Raw genomic sequence first — 17,672 nt, forward strand, 5'->3', positions numbered from 1 at the left:
GCCCGCTGCCCACATCCTGCCCCGAAGGGGGTTGGGAGGGCTGCGGCCCGATCCGGGCGGGCCCGACGCCGGGTTTTCCGGGCCACCAGCATCCCGAGGCCGGGCCCGGAGCCGCAGGTCCCCAGAGGGGACCAGGCTGAGGATGCGCTTGAGCCCCAGACAAGGAGGAGGAGGATCCCAGCCCGTCTCGGGTCTCCCTGCCGGAGCGTGCGGAGGACAGCCCGGCGGAGAAGGGCCCCGGAACGCCTGCTCCCTTCCCTCGGGCCTGGCAGCAGCGAGCTTCCTCAGAACCCCAGAGCTCTGCGGTGCCGAGCGCGACCTTGGAGGCCCGCAGGCTCCCGCGCTGCCCTCAGACCTCGGCTGCCGTGGCCTGCGCTCGGCGAGGTCTCCCCGCCACGGCTTCCGAAGTAGCTGCCCCGCCGCTCGCCATCACCGCGCCCTGGCGGAGCGCGCGGCGGGGATACTGTCGTCTGTGTGGATCCCCCGCCTGCCTCTGGAATGTCCGCCCCGTCTCGGGGCACGGGCTGTGTTTGTCCGGTGCTGCTGCTGGCTACCCTGGCACCCACGACCGTCCGGGGACACCCTCGCCTCGGCTTCACCGCCGAGACCACCCGGTGCCGTACGAGGACCCAGTTACCTCAGGCCGCGCCGGGAGGGGCGGGGCCTCGCGCTGACCCCGCCTCCAGCAGGCCCCGCCCCCGGCAGGAGAGCAAGCATGCAGCTGCTCTAGGCTCCGCCGGAGGGGCGTGGCCTCGAGTTGGCCCCGCCTCTAGCCGGCCCCGCCCCCGTTGGCGTCAGGCAAAGCGGTCCTTCTCCCTCCGGCCGGTCCGGCTCCTTCTCCGACAGTTGCGAAAACCCGGATCGGAGGAGCCGCAGAGCGGCGGAGCGACGCCGCCCCTCGCGGCACCTCCCCGACCAGCCCGCGGAGGCCGCGCTGGGCATGCTCAGTCGGCAGGGCCGTTTCAGCCCTCGGAGTAGGAAGCTGGGGTGCTCCGGCTCTAAGGAGCCGCGGTAGGGGCGAAAATGGAGTCCTTCACCAATGGTGAGTGGGTGGCTCGCGGTAGGGGTCGTGTGGGCTCTGTGGTGGGAGCAGAGGGAAGTGGGGCGTTCGCGAGGCGCGGGGCCGGAGACTGCTGTCGCCCCCGCCGCGGTTTCCCACGAGGGCTGAGGGGGGGCGGCGAGGATGGCCGGGGCTGGGGGGACACGGACACCCGCCCGTGCCGGCGTGAAGGTCAGCGGCGCGGCCAGCGGCCGGGATCCGCGTCCCGCGGCGCCGCCACCGAGGCACCGAGCCGCGAAGTTTGCGCCGCTTGCGCACCCAGGGGTGGGGGGCGGCGCGGGAAAGTTGGCGATCGGGCCTTGCCCCCCAACCCCCGCTGCATCCCCTGGAGAACGCAGTGTGGGCCCCGGGTCCCGTGCAGACAGGGGACGCGGTGGCTGCTGCTGCTGCTGCCTGTGCAGCTCCCTGGGAGCTGTCCCTGTCCTTCGCCGAGGTGTCGGCTTGACTTTTCCTCCGAGGGCGCGGTGGGGGGACGAGGGTGCGGTGGGGACCCTTGGCTGGGCTCCTTAGCTGGAGCGAGGCAAACTTGGGGACCCGCCCGGTGGTGGTGGTGGTGGCAAGGAGCCGCCTTGCCCGTGTCACCACCTCCTCCTGGCCGAGGCGGCAGTTGTTGGGAGGGAGAGCTGGGGGGTCTGCCACGGTGACGGCGCAGTGTGACAGGAGACAGGACCCGGCTACGGGCCTCTTCCTGGATGCTGGGGAATCGGTCCTGCCCCAGTTAGCACGCTGGCTTTTGTTCGGACGTGCAGCGCGCCGGGAGTCGCCACGTCGGAGTAGGCTGTTGTGCCGTTCTGTGGAGAGGAATGTCTGGGAGAACACACTTGGAGACCACCTGCCCGTTAGGGGGTTCGCTCTCTGGTTTTCCAGAGCTGGCTTGTGGCTGCGGACTGACTCTCAAGGCTTCTTTCTGTTGCCCCCCCCCCTCGGTGGGTCATGACCACTTTGATTCTGCATTTGCTTCCTTTTCAGGTTTTGTTTGTCATGCCTGAGGCTGGTGAAGTTACCCAGAGAATTAAGGAAAATTCGAGCAAAGGAAGCTAGAGGGATCATCTAGCATCTTAGTAATGGAGTTGTTAAGTCCTTGTAAATAAATACTGCCAAGCGTATTTATTTATTTATTTATTTTTTGACATAGGATGTTACATGTGAAATGTCACCTAAGGCTGAGCCAACCATTTGGTTAAGATTAGCACTGGTAGATTTGTCCAGCCTCCACCTGCAAAATACCTGTCAAATCTTGAAATGGGAGTCTTTTCTGCCTTTGCGACCTACACCGCTCTAGATATGAGTTCCCGCAGATTTTCGTTGGAGAGGCAATGGAAAAACCCCAGGGAAAAAAGCACGAAGAGAAGCAGTTACTTGGACTTTTTTGTTGTTGTTGGAAATTAGACTTAGGGTCTTTCCCTGTTTTCTGGATTTTCAATCGCTGCTGAAGACAGTTTGGCAGTGCATCATTCTGTTTTCCTGTGTAGATTCCCCCGGAGCCCAGCAAGGCATCCTGAACGGGGAGGAGAGGTAACGGCCTGCCGTCTGAAGTGGACAGGCGCTGAGGTGCTGGCAACCCTGGGTGCTTTTCAGGTTCAGGGTGGACAGGATATTTCAGTGTTTGAAGGATTGTTCTGCAACTTCCTAGTTTCTTCAAACATGACAGATTTAGCGGTAAACATGTTTACCTTTTTATTGAATGCTTTGAGTGCAAAGAAAAGTATGTGCATGCAGTTTTCCCATAGATCTGGGGGTTCTGGTTCACACCGCTTCATTATGCACAGAATTGGTGCCACAAAATTTGTCGAGCTCGGTGTTGGCTTTTTATTGCGTATATGTCCTCTTGAAATAAAACCTTTCCCATGTAGTCTTTCTCATGTATCCCTGAGCACGTATGCGCCCTGGCATGTCAGTTTAACAAAATAATCTAAGTAGGGACCACATATCTTTCACATAACATCTAGTTGATGGTTTTACCCTCTGACCCATGTGTTGATAAAGGAAGTGACCTTAGTTTTTGTCTTGTCATTCTGACCTTTAATGTTCATATGTTTCAGGAAGGTTTTCAGTAGTTTCCTTGTTTTCTGTCGGAACTTACTACCTGTTTTTCTGGCTGGCAATCCTAGGCCCATCCCGTATTCAGCTGTCCAGGGAACAGGCTGCTGTGGCCCACTGACGACTCCTGCCACCTGACAGGGCCCGCACATGGACCTCCGTGCCAGGAATTCCTATTTGGCTCCAGCGGTATTTTGGGCCTGGCTTCCGGGAGCAGTGCTGACGCTCAGGGCTGAGCAGTGGCTTCCAGGCTGGCTTTGGACCTGCTTTTTTTGACTCTTTGGGTGGAGGGCTGTCCTGGAGCAGTACTTGTGTTGTTATGGCAATGGTTATTGTGACTTGTTAGGCAGGTAGAACTACAGGGATTAGGAGATAATGCTTTGTTGCATGTTGAAACAAAATATGCCCGTTATTTTAAGTTGTTTTTGTAGGAGTACTATTTTAAAGCAAATGCTTATTTGGTGTCTATGTAGCCTTGTCCTCATTTGCATGCTGGGTTGGGATATTTCAGAATAACTTAATTATGTGTCTTAGAAATGCAAATGCCAAGGCTCACCCCTCTGAACAGGAAGCCTGCAAGTCTGTGACCCCATTTTCAGCGTAGTGGGAAGTATTTCCTGGAAGAGAACTTTTGGGAAACTTACTTAGTTATAAGCAAATTGCAGTTTGGGAACCTGTTGGTGGAGAAGGACTTCTCTTTCTGCTGTTCTGCTATATATATGTTTCCTATACTTTGCTGTGTCTGATACAATCTGAAGTAAGTCTAGAGATTGGAAAGGCATTGGAGTCTTAGAACTGAAAACGTGATTTGTAAACAATTTCCCCCCTCATTGTGAACATGGGGTCTATGAATGACTAACAGTGTGCCACATAATCAAACATGGAAAACTTTTTTATATTACAAATTTTTTTAAAATTTATGCTGATATCCTGGTTCCCAAGGTGGAATAGTCTTTGCCAACAGTTTAGATATTTGTGGAGTGCAAGGTGGTATAAAATTGTGATTTTATCTTCTTATGTTACAAATAGCATTTTTTCATATTTTCCATCCTTATGAAACAGCCTTTTTCACTTTTTTTAAGCATTGCCTGTTAAAAATGTGAGGTTGGCACGTTTTTCTTTTTGCTGTAAATGACCTCCTCAAGAGAAAACTCTTACAAAGGAAAGCTCATAGTTTCTTCGATGGAAAATATCTTAAATCCTGCTTTTTTGTCCTTGTGTCTTCAGTTTTATGTTTCCTTTGGGGAAGAGCACTGCATAGAGGGTAGTGTTACTGTTAGCAGTCTCAAAGTGAGGCTGTGACTAGAAATCAGCCACGTTTTCAACTGGAAACAAGAGGTAGAAAAGTTCTTTGCCTCTGCTTAGGAGTTTCCAAATCTGGGTGTCTTGAGAGAAGATGGAAACCAGTCTACCTTAGAAACTGGTGTGACCTGTGATCATCTCTCTTTGCCAAGCCTTGAGAACAGGGTGTGAAAGATATACAAGCAGCAGAGAGAGGCTGTGAGGAAGTTGCCATGGAAAATAAGCAAAAGAGTGATTTCCTGCTCAATGCTGTAGTCAGACGTCATTTTTGCCTGCTTATGAACATACCAGTAGGTCCTCTGCTAGGCATAGTAAGGAAGAAACCGACTTGCCATCTGATAATGCTAACCTAAATAAAGTGCATGAGTTGAACGAAACTAGTTTTATTTTCATATAAGGATCATCTTACTGCATTCTCTGATTCCTTGTCAGGACATTCATGGTCGCTTGTTAGTAAGGCCTATTTAATTCTTCAGTTGAGAGAATGGGAGAGTGGTTGGGGCATGCTCCTTCCCTCCTGTAGCAAAGGCTGACCTGGACCTGCCGTGGGCTGAACAAGCACCCCAAAAGTCAGCGCATTAATTGTTTCAAGGATCTGACTTGTGGTCCTCGTGTTATAGAAGTAATGTAGTCAAGGTTAAGTGGAGAAGGCTGTCCTGGCCCTTGAGGCTTAGTGAGAGGACCCGCTGTGCCATCAGGGGTCTAGATCACAGGCAGGAGTTGCGCTGGCCATCTGCTGCTTAGTAGCAGTAGTAGCTTATCTGCTGTGTAGATCTGATGCTCAGTGGCTCAGCCCACTGCCGTTGTCTTTTTGTATTAGATTGCAAGGTTGGGTTAAGAAGAAAGCTCAAGTTGTGTTTACTCAGTTGCTGGATGCTAAGTGGGAATAAGACAGGATTTCACAGTGTGACTTCCATTTGCAAACAGGTAACTTCCCAGTAGGAAGGAGCACATAGAAAAATTGTTCAAAGAAAGAGTCTAGTCTGGCTTGGGGGTTAAATTAACACAATGTGTTGCATTACACTGAAATGAGCACATGTTCACTAAATTACAGCAATGAGGTTTAAGAAGAGTTGATGGCTATGGAGGTAACAGGTGATAGTTTTTGACACAGTGATTAAGTAGCAGATGAAGACGCCTAAGTGTAACCTGGAGTCTCTGGTTCAATACTCATCTCTAGTCCTAATTCCTAACTCTGGCTTCTTGCTAATTCAATCGCTAGGAAGGTCACTGGATGGTTGCAAGGCTGATCCTGCCACTCAGGGGAGAGACCTGAACTGAGTTCCCAGTTCCCTGTCAGCCCAGCCCAACCCTGGCCGTGTGTTGTTTTGCAGAGTGAACCAGCAAAGAAGGGAGCTGTTTGTGTCTGAGATAGATAAGTAAGAATTTGAAAGAAAGATGCAAGTTTTCCATTTGTGAGGTGCTCTGGATAACACACTACATAGCTGTATTTTAATTCATTGCCAGTTTGGAGAATACTACCTAGATAAGACTTGAAAAATCCATGCATTGAGGCTTTTTTCTTAGCATGTGATTGAATGACAGTGATGATTGGTAGGAAAAAAAATGTAGTCACAGTCTTAGCCTTTTGAGTAATTACTGATTGTAATGGATTAATAGTTAGCAAAATGGGTTAATAATAAGCCATAAATTGATGGTAAGACTATTGCTATATGTATTTTTCAAGCTTTTTTTTTTTTTTTTTAATTTAGAAGACAGAGAAAGCTACAAACAGCTCTTCCATCAGCTATTTCACTCCCCACATGGTTCCCACAGCTGGGGCTGGGCCAGCCTGAAGCAATACCCAAGTCGGTATGCTGTGTCCACTCTGTGCTTTGGGCATTGGTCTGGTCCCGTGCCCTTCCCACAGATGCGTTTGGTTTTGTGCTTTTCTGTTATTATCCTGCTACTGTGTTCCTGAGTCTGCCTTACATGTGAGATGACGGCGTAGTGGGAACAGCAATGAAGAGCAGCTCTGACCCTGCCACTTTACTCACTGACACGTGATCCTTGTTTACAGATGCCACCAGAGTGCTGTCACAGCTTTAGTTAAGAAACTAAAATATGCACAGAAACTCACAAGACCTTTTCTGATAGTAGCCATGGTCTTAGTTGATGATTTGGGTCACATGCTAGCCAGAGTGAGATTTGGGAATTTCTTTTGAGGGGAGGTAGAGTTGTTTACTAAAGGCTTGAAACCAGTTTGGGAGGACTGTTTCCATTTCACATTTGTTCATAAGGATTGTGAGTTTGTAACCCTTTGGGGGGAAATGTTGCTGAAGACCAAAGGAATTCTTTAGTCCCTAGGCCAATTTAATTTTGGCCTAGCTGTGTTTTTTCTTGTTCCTTCAAGTGAATGAAATATGCCCCACCTCATTATTCATACAAGTGGAGCTTGTTTCAGTCTCAGATCAGATATGAAATACAGCGTTTCTGTAAGGTAGAGTTGTACTAGATATTAAGACCACACAGGGAATTGGTAACGTGGAGATGGGAGAAGAGCACCTCATTAGCTGCGGACACGGCCTGTGTTTCACACACCCCAGGACTGCAGGCAGGCCTGCCCATAGGACGGGGTTTGTTTAAGTTCATGTCTGTCTATGTCGTGCTTCCTCCCAAGAAGCTTAGCACAAAGCGAGTTTTACTGGTGAATTTGACCATGACACCCTTGTTTTGCTGAGTGAATGTAACTCGGCTGCAGCTCTGGCTCTTAGAGTCTGTTATGAACGATGGCAGTTTTCCTCCCCATCTCCAGCCTGCCCAGGTCTCAGGATCTGTTTCTGTGTTTGTGTGTGTGTTTTTTTTTCTCTTAGAAGAATAATATTCTGAATTTCTGAAATATATAAGCTAGTAATGTTGGCCCAACAGTGGGGGGTAGGGGACATAGAAAAAATCCCTTACTTTTTAAAAAAGTTTATTTATTCAAAAGGTAGAGTTAGAGGGAAAGACAGATCTTTAACCCACTGGTTCATTCCCCTAGTGGCCGCAGCCACCAGAGATGGTCCAGGTGGAAGCCAGGAACCTAGAATTCCATGTGTGTCCCCTACCTAGGTGGCAGAAACCCAAGCACTTTATCTGTCTGCTGGTGCTTTCCACATTAGAGCACCTGAGGCACAAACTGGTGCTCAGATGGGATACTGTTGTTGCAGGTGGCAGCTTAACTGCTGTGCCACAACCCCAGCCCCAGATTTTTGAAATCTGTGTCTACCCAAAGATGCTCACAGAAGCATGAACTATTATGTTATGACAGCAAAAGTCCCATTTTCCAAGTGGGTAGAACTGGAGTTGGCGGCTGGACACTGTGGCAGAGCAGGTTGAGCTGTCACTTGGCATCCATGTCATCGAGCCTGGGATCCATTCTCGCCTCTGCTTCTGCTCCAGCGCCTTGCTGATGCTCTGAGAGGTAGCAGATGACGACTTCCATGCGTGGGCTGCTGCCATTCATGGGGCAGATCTGAGGGCAGCTCCTGGCTCTTGGTTCATCCTGTCCCAGCTCTGGCTGCTGCAGGCATTGGCACTTAGACCCTGGATGGAAGAGCCCATTAACTCTCCCTCTATCTCTGTCTCATTCTCTTTGCTTTTCAAATATATGAAAATAAATATCTTTTAAAGCCATAGTTTGAGTGTTATAAAGGATATACATGTGCTGATCCAAGTGGAGTGCGGCACTTTGGCACTTCATTGTTGAACCACTAAATAGTTCCCAAGCCAATTACATTCAGCCTTTAAGAGGGAATTTCCTGTCATCCCAAGAAGTAGCCATCTAGGCTTTCCTTTAGCCTAGGGAAGAGCAGGAGGGTGAAGCCATGTCCTGGCTTTCAGCTAGCCAGGGTTCAGGGGGGCCAAGCTTCTGCTGATTGGCATTACAGAAGAGCTAGCCTGATGACTTGGTAGGCTTATGAGCGAGACTTTAGACCTGACCTAACCAGGAGGGTTATTTCTGTCTTGATATTAACCAAAGATAGAAATTAATGGCTTTTTTTTTTTTTTCCGAGAAGAGCAAAACCAAAACATAGCATGAGTTATGCTGTGTTGTGATGTAAAGACATCAATTCTCTTCCTTCCTCCTTAAAACAGTGCCATTGTTCTCTCCCTTTGCCATCTCTTCCTCACTGTGCTCTGCCTGGGGTGATGAAGTGACACAGACTTGCCATGGGCATTTACTTTCTCACGGTCCTGGAGGTTAGATGTCAGAGATGAGGGTGGCAGCACAGTTGGGTTCTGAGAGGGCTCCTCCCCGCTCTCCGTGAACACATGGTCTTTCCTCCATGCAGGTGTGGCAAGGCGGAGCCCTGATGTTTCTTTCCCTTCTAAGGACAACAGTCTCGCTGGATTAGAGCCAAACCCCTATGACCTCATCTGTCCTAATTACCTTAAAGGCTCTGTCTCCAAAAACAGCTCCACTAGGAGCCGGGGCTTGAACCTACGACTTGGGGGAGGACATAATTCAGTCCATGTTAGAGGCCAGCCCCGTGGACAGCCTGTTCCTGGAAACCTCAGGGTAAGGAAGATTGTTTTTCCACAGGAAAAAGTTTGTGTAGTTTGCAATCTCTAGTAACAGTTAAATTCTTTTAAATATTAGCATAGTAACATTTATAATAAGAGCTGCCAACACCAAAAAGGGTTGATGAGAAGTGCGGCTTAATAGAAGACAACTACATTTTTAGATTTGTTTCTGTGTTTATCCTGTTTTAATATCACCCGTCACATAGCCCATGGAAAGCTGTGAAAGTGGAAGGGGACAGCTTATCCTGAAAGCAGCTGTACCTTTGGGAGGCCCCTCGGAGTTCCTTGCCGATTCCCGAGGATTGCCTCCTGCCTGTTGAGAACTGTTGCTCGGGGCTGGCCTGGCCCTGCTTTAGTAACCACGGGCAGGATTCACAATTCAGTGCATATGTAACAGGCTAGTTTTTTTTTTTTTTAAGATTTATTTTACTTTTGTTGGAAATTCAAATACACAGAGAGAAGTCTGGCAGAGAATAAGATCTTATGTCCACTAGTTCACTCCTCAAGTGGCCACAACTGCCTGAGCTGAGCCAATCCAGAGTCAGGCACCAGGAGTTTATTCTGGGTCTCCCATGCAGGTGCAGGGTCCCAAGGCTTTGGTCTGTCCTTGACTGCTTTCCCAGGCTGCAAGCAGGGAGCTGGATGGGAAGTGCAGCAGCTGGGTTATGAACCAGTGCCCAAATGGGATGTTGGCACATTTAAGTTAATGAATGATAACACATTTCCAAATGGCCTTGGTAGAGAAACGGCTCCCCCATCCTTGAAACATTAACAGGTGCTGGAGAGCAGTTCTTTGGGAGGTCACACCAGGTGAAAGGGGGAGCTATTGGAATTGGGAGGCAGGTTTCTCTAGAGCTGGACACTGGGTAGGGGAGTGCTCTGGCTTATCTGACAAGCCACATTATCAGATGCCTTGGTGATCTGTTTTAGCCCTGGGTAGTTCTGAAGTAGGAACAACACAGGTTTTCTTTTTGGGTTATTGAGTTTACTTTAAAATGGGGCTTTATCCCCATTTCTGTTTATACACAAAGGGTTTTCAAGGAGCTGCCTCTGCCAGTACTCCCAGTTCCTCAGCTGACACTGAACAGAGCTGGATCACTTGTAGAAAGATGGGGTTCTTTCATGTCCAAAAATCCATGTGCCCTTTTGCTATTGCTCTGAAAGTTTTTTCTTGGCCAATTGTATTTTGTTATTTTTGTTTTTCTTCTCAAATATTAATTTCTTAGAAGGAAACGTGTTAGTTTGTATAAACAAATGAATGTTTTATGCTCCAGATGTGTAGGCAGAAGAGAGTATTTTTAAAAATGCTTGTATGACTTCAGGAGAAGTTACTTTTGATCATCCTGAAACCTGTGGTAATTCCTTCTTAGGTTTGCCAAATTTATTTTCATTTTATGGGAAAGGCAGAGAGCGAGAAGATTTTCCATCTGCTGGTTCATTCCCCACATTCCCTTAACAGCCAGGGCTGGGCCAGGCCAAAGCCTGGAGCTCACTCATGGGCACTTCCTAGCATGCGAGTTAGTGAGAAGATGGAATCGGGAGTGAAGCCAGAACTCAAACCAGGCACTGAGAAGGGGGTGCAGGCGTCCCAAGTAGCATCTTTACCACAGCGCCGGACGTCAGGCCCCTCCGTCAGGTTTTTGAAGACCATTCATATATACATTAAAACTGTATTGTTTTATTCTGTCCGTGAGCTTTTTGCAGTACCTTCCTGTAAGTTTGATTGATTTAAAAGGTACTTCTGTCAAAGTAGGTGATGTACCGACCCATTCTGACCTATTCTATTCGAGTTATTTTGATTTGATTAATATAGACAGTTAGCCTTTCCCTATGCCAGAATTCATAGTAAGTGTCAGGAATACTTTTACTCAGATCTTGTGTGGTCCTTGAGAAAGTAGTTATGGAGCATAGAGTCTGCTATGTGCAGTAACAGTCAAGTTGGCAGTCCTCAATTTTGCCTTTGTGTAATTAATCAGAGTACTGAACTGTTTCGGAAAAGCTACTGTCATGAGGTGAACAAAGAGGACAAACCCTAGATGTCATGCAGTATGGCTTACCATGGGGGAGCCTGGTGCTAGAAGCGCCATCTCAATGGGCATTGAAGCAATGGACCCTTCTCCGCAAATCGGAGATGACCTGTAGCTAGCCTCGTCTCAAGAAGCATGAACTTCTCGTAGGCGTTAGATCAGGAGCAGTTTAGGGTCTGGACAGGCAAGGCAAACCTGACAGGCTTAACTTTGTCACAGGCTTGGGATGATTGGCAGGCTGGTGGTTATATCCAGAATGACTGCAGGCAAGCCAGGCTGAATCCCTCGATGAATCTTGTGTGTGACCAGGTCAAACACAAGGCCTTTACAGCCCCTGCCCATCTGCATCCTTAGTCCTTGACAACCACTGTCCTCTTGCTATCAGAAAGTTTCCATTTTCTAGAGTTTTATGTAAAATTAATTGTAAAGATTATAATGGAATTCTATAGTTTTTCTTCCTCTTAGCTTCTTTCACTCAGCATAAGTTTATTTTTAAAAATTGCTGCATAGGGCCTGGTACAATAGCCTAATGGTTAATTCCTTGCCTTCAGTGTGTCAGGATCCCATTGGGCATCAGCTCATGTCACAGCTTCTCTACTTTCCATCCAGCTCCCTACTTGTGGCCGGGGAAAGCAGTCAAGGATGGTCCAGAGCCTTGGGACCCTGCACCTGCATGGGAGACCCAGAAGAAACTCCTGGCTCTTGGCTTTGCATTGGCTCAGTTTGAACTGTTGTGGCTACCTGAGGAATAAACCAGCAGATGGAAGATCTTTCCCTCTGTTCTCTCCTCTCTGTGAACCTGCCTTTCCATTAAAAATAAATAATCTTTTTTTTTTTAATTACTGAATAGTATTCCTCCATTGAGACTGATTTGTTCATTATTCAAGAAACATTTGTTTCTGGTTTGGGGTTATAAGTAAAGTCGTTGTGAACCCTGCAGTTCAGGTCTTTGTGAAAATATGTTTTAGTTCTCTTGAGCAGTAGGTGTTGATAGATAGGGTCACGTGGAAATTGCCAGTCAAGCTCTTTGTACAGTGGTTAAGTTGTCCCAGCTGCTCCGTTTCGGATGCAGCCTCCTGCCAGTGTGCGTGCTGAGAAGCAGCCGGCTGGTCGCCCAGGGGCTCTTGCTCCTGCCTGAGTTCCTGGCTCCTGGTTTCCTCCTGGCTAAGCCCTGGCTTTTGCAGGCATTCAGGAAGTGAATCAGCTGATAAAGATCTCTCTGGCCTTCAGTCTGTCCCTCTCTGTGTCTCTTTGCCTTTCAAAAAAGACCCTGCCAAGTTATCTTCCAAATGGGTTGTGCCATTTCCCTTTTCCACCCGCAGTATATGAATGAATAGTGTTCATTACTTTGGTATAGTTGATCTTTCTAATTTTAGCCATTCCATGTGTTTGTGTTGGTACCTGTGATTTTAGAGTTCCCTGATGACTGCAGATGTTAATCATGTTTTCATGTAGCGTTTTTCCTCCTTTTTTCTGACTTTACGTTCTTTTGTGAAATGCCTGTTCGCATCTGTTGCCCATTCCTTCAAGTTGCATTGCTTGCTGTCTCATTGAGAAATGCAGATTTTCTGTTCTGGACATGTGTATACCACAAGTACTTGTCCACAAATGATCAGCTGCAAACACTCATGTAGGAACGGTGTTACATGAATAATAGTTTTCTTTTTAGAAATGCATGAGGTGCTGTTTCCTGGTTTTCTAGTTTCCCTGTTTCCTACTAAGAAATCCATAGTCATTTAAATTGTTGGTAACTTGTAAGTAACATGTCAGGATTTTTTTTTCTTGCTGATTTGGAATTTTGTTGACTTTTTTGATTGCAGCATTTTGATTATCCCTTGGTTCAATTTCTGTTCGGATTTAGTTATTCTTAGGTTTATCAAACTGATTTTGTTAATTTATGTCTTCCACCTTTTTCTTTTTTTTTTTTTTGAAAGATTTCGTTATTATTATTTTTTAAAATTTCCATATTGTTTCCTTCATGTTTAAAGGAGGGTATTAAGGGAGAAGGCCCACCCAATCTCCCACCCTCCCCAGGTCCCGGATGTAGGGTATGCTCCGAGGTTCTTGCTCAAGTCGTTTTGATATTTCAACAGTTATGAATCACTGCCAATCTTGCCACTCCAAGCACTATGTGGTCTTTGAAGAATCCACTGATTGACTTAGTCCATCATAGAGTCTCCGTTTCACCATTTTCTTGAAGCTTTAGGACATTACTCTTTAAGATAATTTTTCTGCTCCCAACATTTTTATTTTTATATTGGGGGCAGTAAAGGCATGCATTTCATTTAATGCATGTGATGCTGTCTTGCTGGGCCCTAAGGCGTTGTTCGTTTCTCCCTAGGTTTCCTGTGTTCTTAATGTTTGTGTTCCCTACTTCATGGGGAATGGCTTAACAATAACTTTATGATCATCAGTAGTTCCACTGTCCATTGTCTTATCTATCGAGAATTGTTCTGATTTTCTTTTTTTTTTTTAAGATTTATTTATTTTTATTGGAAAGTCAGATATACAGAGAGAAGGAGAGACAGAGAGGAAGATCTTGTATCTGCTGATTCACTCCCCAAGTGGCCGCAATGCCCAGAGCAGAGCTAATCTGAAGCCAGGAGCCTGGAGCCTCTTCCTGGTCTTCCACATGCAGGTGCAAGGTCCCAGGGCTTAAGGCTGTCCTCCACTTCTTTCCCAGGCCACAAGCGGTTGCTGGATGGGAAATGGGGCCGCTGGAATTAGAACTGGAATCCATATGGGATCCTGGCGTGTGCAAGGCGAGGACTTTAGTCAGTAGGACACCTTGCCGGGCCCTATTCTGATATTCTTAATCCAATGAATGTCAGGTAGTTTGGGGTTGTATCCTGGACATTGTGAATGTTGTAATGTGCAGCCTCTCAGGCCTCTTTTGGTCCTCTAAAGAATGTGGTATTTTGATTTTAGCAGTCAGTCAACCTCATCCAGGATCAGACCTTAAAGTCTGTTCCTGGGATAGCAATTCCAATATCAATTATGTATGTTTTCCTGACTTTTATAGGAGAGGAAGAATAAAGGCCCCCACAAAGTGCCCATGCCTTGAATCCCTGGAGCTTGGGATATTTTAGGTTATTTTGTAAAGGGGAGTTTGACTGTAGTAAGAGCTAAGACAGTTAATCAACTGTCTTTACAATACAAACTTTATCCAGGTGAGTTCAGTGGAGTCCTTAAAACAGGTGGATACTCCAAGTACAATATGAGACTGAGCCACAATTCACGCTTTGAAGGTGGAAGTGAGACTAAGGAAAGCAGGCAGCTTCTAGAAGCTGGTGACAAGGGAACAGTTTCTCCCCAGGGCCTCTGGAAGAAGCAGAGTGCTTGTGGTGCCTTGGTTTTGGTCCCGTGAGACCCTTTTGGACTTGCAGATTCCAGAACTGTAAGATAGTAAGTCCGTTGTTTTAAGCTGCTGAGTTTGTAGTAACCTGATCCAGCAGTAGCAACTGAGGAAAGCGTTTCATTGGCTTTGTTCTGTCCTGGGTTTAGGTAGGTAAGTTGTTACTTTCCAACTTTTGCAGGTTAATGGAGGGATTTAGGGGTGCTTTTCTCTGAGTTCCTGGTCTCTTGCGCTCACTCCCCCCACACTGGACAGCCTTTCAGAAGTTACTTTTTGTCTTTTTCTTCTACATGGAAACATGGGCCTCAGTGTAGTTTTAGCTGTTGGCCCGGCACCACACAGCTGATCTTAGGGCAAAGAGGAGAAAGAAAAAGGGAACAGTAAGACGCACTCTCCCTGCTGTGGATTGCTTCACTGCGTTCTGACTCTGTAATCACTGAAAAGTGAAGTGAAAACCTGAGCACCTGTGAGGTGACCAGACTGCAGACTGTCTGGAATCTGCCTTTCAGCAGCTGGCTTCCATCTCCATCACTAGCTGCGCTTAGTGGCTTGCCTCTTTGGGGTTTCCCTACAGGTTTCTACTGTTCTAGAACAGTTTTATCTGATTCTGAATGAGTGGAGCTACCTGGTAGTTATGTCAAGTGTAACTCAGGGCCTCAGCTGACTGGATTTGCTCCTAATTACATGGGAGGCCTGCAGGAACTGACTGTCCCTGAGTGTTGGGTGTGCTGTGCTGGTCTTCCATTGGCACATTTCACAGGCTTGAGGGTCATAATACAACTCTATTACATTTCTGTAGCTGAGAAGCCTGTTGAGGGTCTTACCAAACAAAAACCAAGTGTTGCTGTGGACCATACGGCATTCATTCCCTTACTTGTGCAGCTTCCGGGAGCTACCTACATTCCTAAGCTCCTAGCCCCACCCCCTTTCATCATCAGAGCTGACAAAGAAATCCTGGCCACATTGCTTCACTCTGATAGCCTCCTCTGCTTCCTTCTACGTTTAAGGACGGTTGTGCTTGTATTGGCCACGCTTGGATGGTTTCCTCATCTCAAGATCTTTGACCATATGCTAGGGGAGTAGGATATACTGGGCCATGGGGTAAGTCTTAATTTATAGAAAGAATGGAAAGAAATGATTAATGCAGTGAGCCGGGAAAGTAGACAGGCTACTGTAAGTAGAAATAATGTTGTTATGCCAAAGAATGTGTTTGGGAATGTTTTACGAGATTGTTTTTTCTTTTTGGAAATTGCTGTTAACTTGCAGGTTAATGTAACTTTTGTGGTTTGATGTGGAGTTTTGTGGGTGAAACTGAGAAAAAGATGGGAGTGGGATTATTTTGAGCAAATTGGAATGTAGCCATGTAATTACAGTTACCTAGTGTAACAATTTGCTGGAATTTTTTTTATGTTGGATAAAGTTTATGATAATAACATTAGTGTTTTATTCAATAATGTTGGAGATATATGATATTTTAGTAGCTGTATTAAAATGCTTTTAATCTTTTATTTTTAACAAGTAGTTTAGTCAAAGTTGTAACTGCACAGTTAATGCTCCGTTTCTGACCTAAGTGGAGTACTGTAGGATCTCTTGCTTGCTTGCTTGCTTGCTTGCTTTCTCTTCCTTCCCACCTTTCTCTTTCTTTTTCTTTTCTTTTTTTCTCTCTAAGATTTATTTAGACATTTAGTGGAAAGACAGATTATAGCGAGAGGAAGAGACAAAGTTTTTCCATGCACAAATGGTCATAATAGCTAAAGCGGAGCTGATCCAAAGCCAAGAGCTGCCTCCAGGTCTCCCACATGGGTGCAGGGTCTCAAGCTTTTGGGCCGACCTTGAATGCTTTCCCAGGCCACAAGCAGGGAGCTGGATGGGAAGCGGGGGCTTCTGAGACATGAAGCAGCACTTGCAAGGGGGCCTCTGAGACATGGGATCCCAGCACGGGCATGGTGAAGACTTTAGCCACTAGGTTACCACACGAGGCCCAAGTAATTATATTTTTAGATCATATGGCTTTTGAAATGTATTTCGCAGATTTCATAGTTGTTTCGATCAAATATTTTTAAGTAGGAAAAATGTTTACTGTTTTATATGTGAATCATAATAAAAATTGAACTTTAGTTGAACTTACAGGTCCCCTGAAAAAAGTGGCTGGAGTAAATAGCAGCAGTGAGTTTGAGTTCATTGGGTTCAGTGAGTTTAGAGCCAACCATAAAACCCATTCAGTAGGATTTACTATAAAGCTAATTAAAATAGTTTATTTATGTATTACCTGAAATGCAGCGAAACCCAGATCTTGCTTCTGTTCGTTTATTTCCCAAACACCCACAGTAACTGGAGCTAGGCCAGGTGGAAGCCAGGAGCCTGGTACTTCCTCATGGTCCCTTGAACCTTCACCTGCTGCTGCCCAGGGTGCACATTAGCAGGCGGATCGACGTGTCCCAGATGGTATCATGGCCACCTCTAAAATGCAGATGTCGGTCACAGTGCCACGAGTACTCTGCAGCCAGGGAAGTCTTAAGTCCCAGCAAGAAACAACTGAATTCATTGGCCCCTCCCAGTGTTCAGACTAGTGTTTGTGGGGGGCAGGAAAGCAGTAAAATGTGTTGAAAATACTTGGAATAAACATCACTTAGAAAATTTACGTTAGAAAACTACAATCTTTTCCTGCTAAGTACTTGTTTCAGCGTATCAGAATTCAGCCACTATGACAGGGGAAAAATGAAATAGCAGATGAGATTTCGCTTAGTACAATCAAAAGAAATTCTCTGAAAATGTAGCTTTGTCCGCTGTCATCTGTTTTGTTTGAGCTCAAGAGAGGAGTGTCCCCTCAATCCTGAGGCGTGATTTTATTGCTCTCTGCACTCTGATATTGTTCCTGTTGTTGTTCTGGCTTAGAGTCTTGAAAATTTATTTTCTTTTTATTAAAAATGCTCATAGAATAAGTTGTAGCATTGTGTAGAATTGATTCAGTTGATAAATATGTGGATAATTTCAGAGTCTCTGATTATCTGAAAGACAATTTTAAAAAGATTATCTTTACTATAAGAACAAATTCTCTGAAGTTGCTTAGCCATTTCCTGTAAGTCTGGGAAAGTGGTTTTTTCTAAATCATCGAGCTGAATTTGTGTAGAATTAAACTTAGCTGAGTAGTTTTGTGGGTTAAATTCACCTGTCATTTCACTTCCTTCTTCCTGTAGAAATGTTAACATACTTCAGTTCTCTGATATGTAAACAGCAAGAAGAATCACGGCTAAGCAGAGAGTGGGTATTGTTTTATTCAGATCATTTCACAATCTCGGTGAGAGAGGAGACAGTGCAGCCTAAGCACCCGTGCTGGAGTGGGGTGACGAGATCTGGCTGTGTACCTACTGAGGCGACAACG

The 17,672-nt window shown here is 46.4% G+C and overlaps 1 protein-coding gene across 2 annotated transcripts in view; it reads left to right on the forward strand.

The window, feature by feature from the left end:
* The first annotated feature begins 864 nt into the window (after positions 1–864).
* The window catches only part of LOC121160340 (leucyl and cystinyl aminopeptidase), an 80,723-nt gene continuing 63,915 nt past the window's right edge, over positions 865–17,672 (forward strand). For both annotated transcript variants that reach the window (XM_040986083.1, XM_040986082.1), the window contains exon 1: positions 865–1,042. In XM_040986083.1, coding sequence (XP_040842017.1) covers positions 1,024–1,042 — 19 coding nt within the window. In that variant the 5' untranslated portion in view covers positions 865–1,023. The remainder of the gene's footprint in view (positions 1,043–17,672) is intronic.

The sequence above is a fragment of the Ochotona curzoniae genome, unplaced genomic scaffold, assembly GCF_017591425.1.
Source record: "Ochotona curzoniae isolate NIBS_2020 unplaced genomic scaffold, NIBS_Ocur_1.0 contig_4501, whole genome shotgun sequence".
NCBI classification, from domain to species: Eukaryota; Metazoa; Chordata; class Mammalia; order Lagomorpha; family Ochotonidae; genus Ochotona; species Ochotona curzoniae.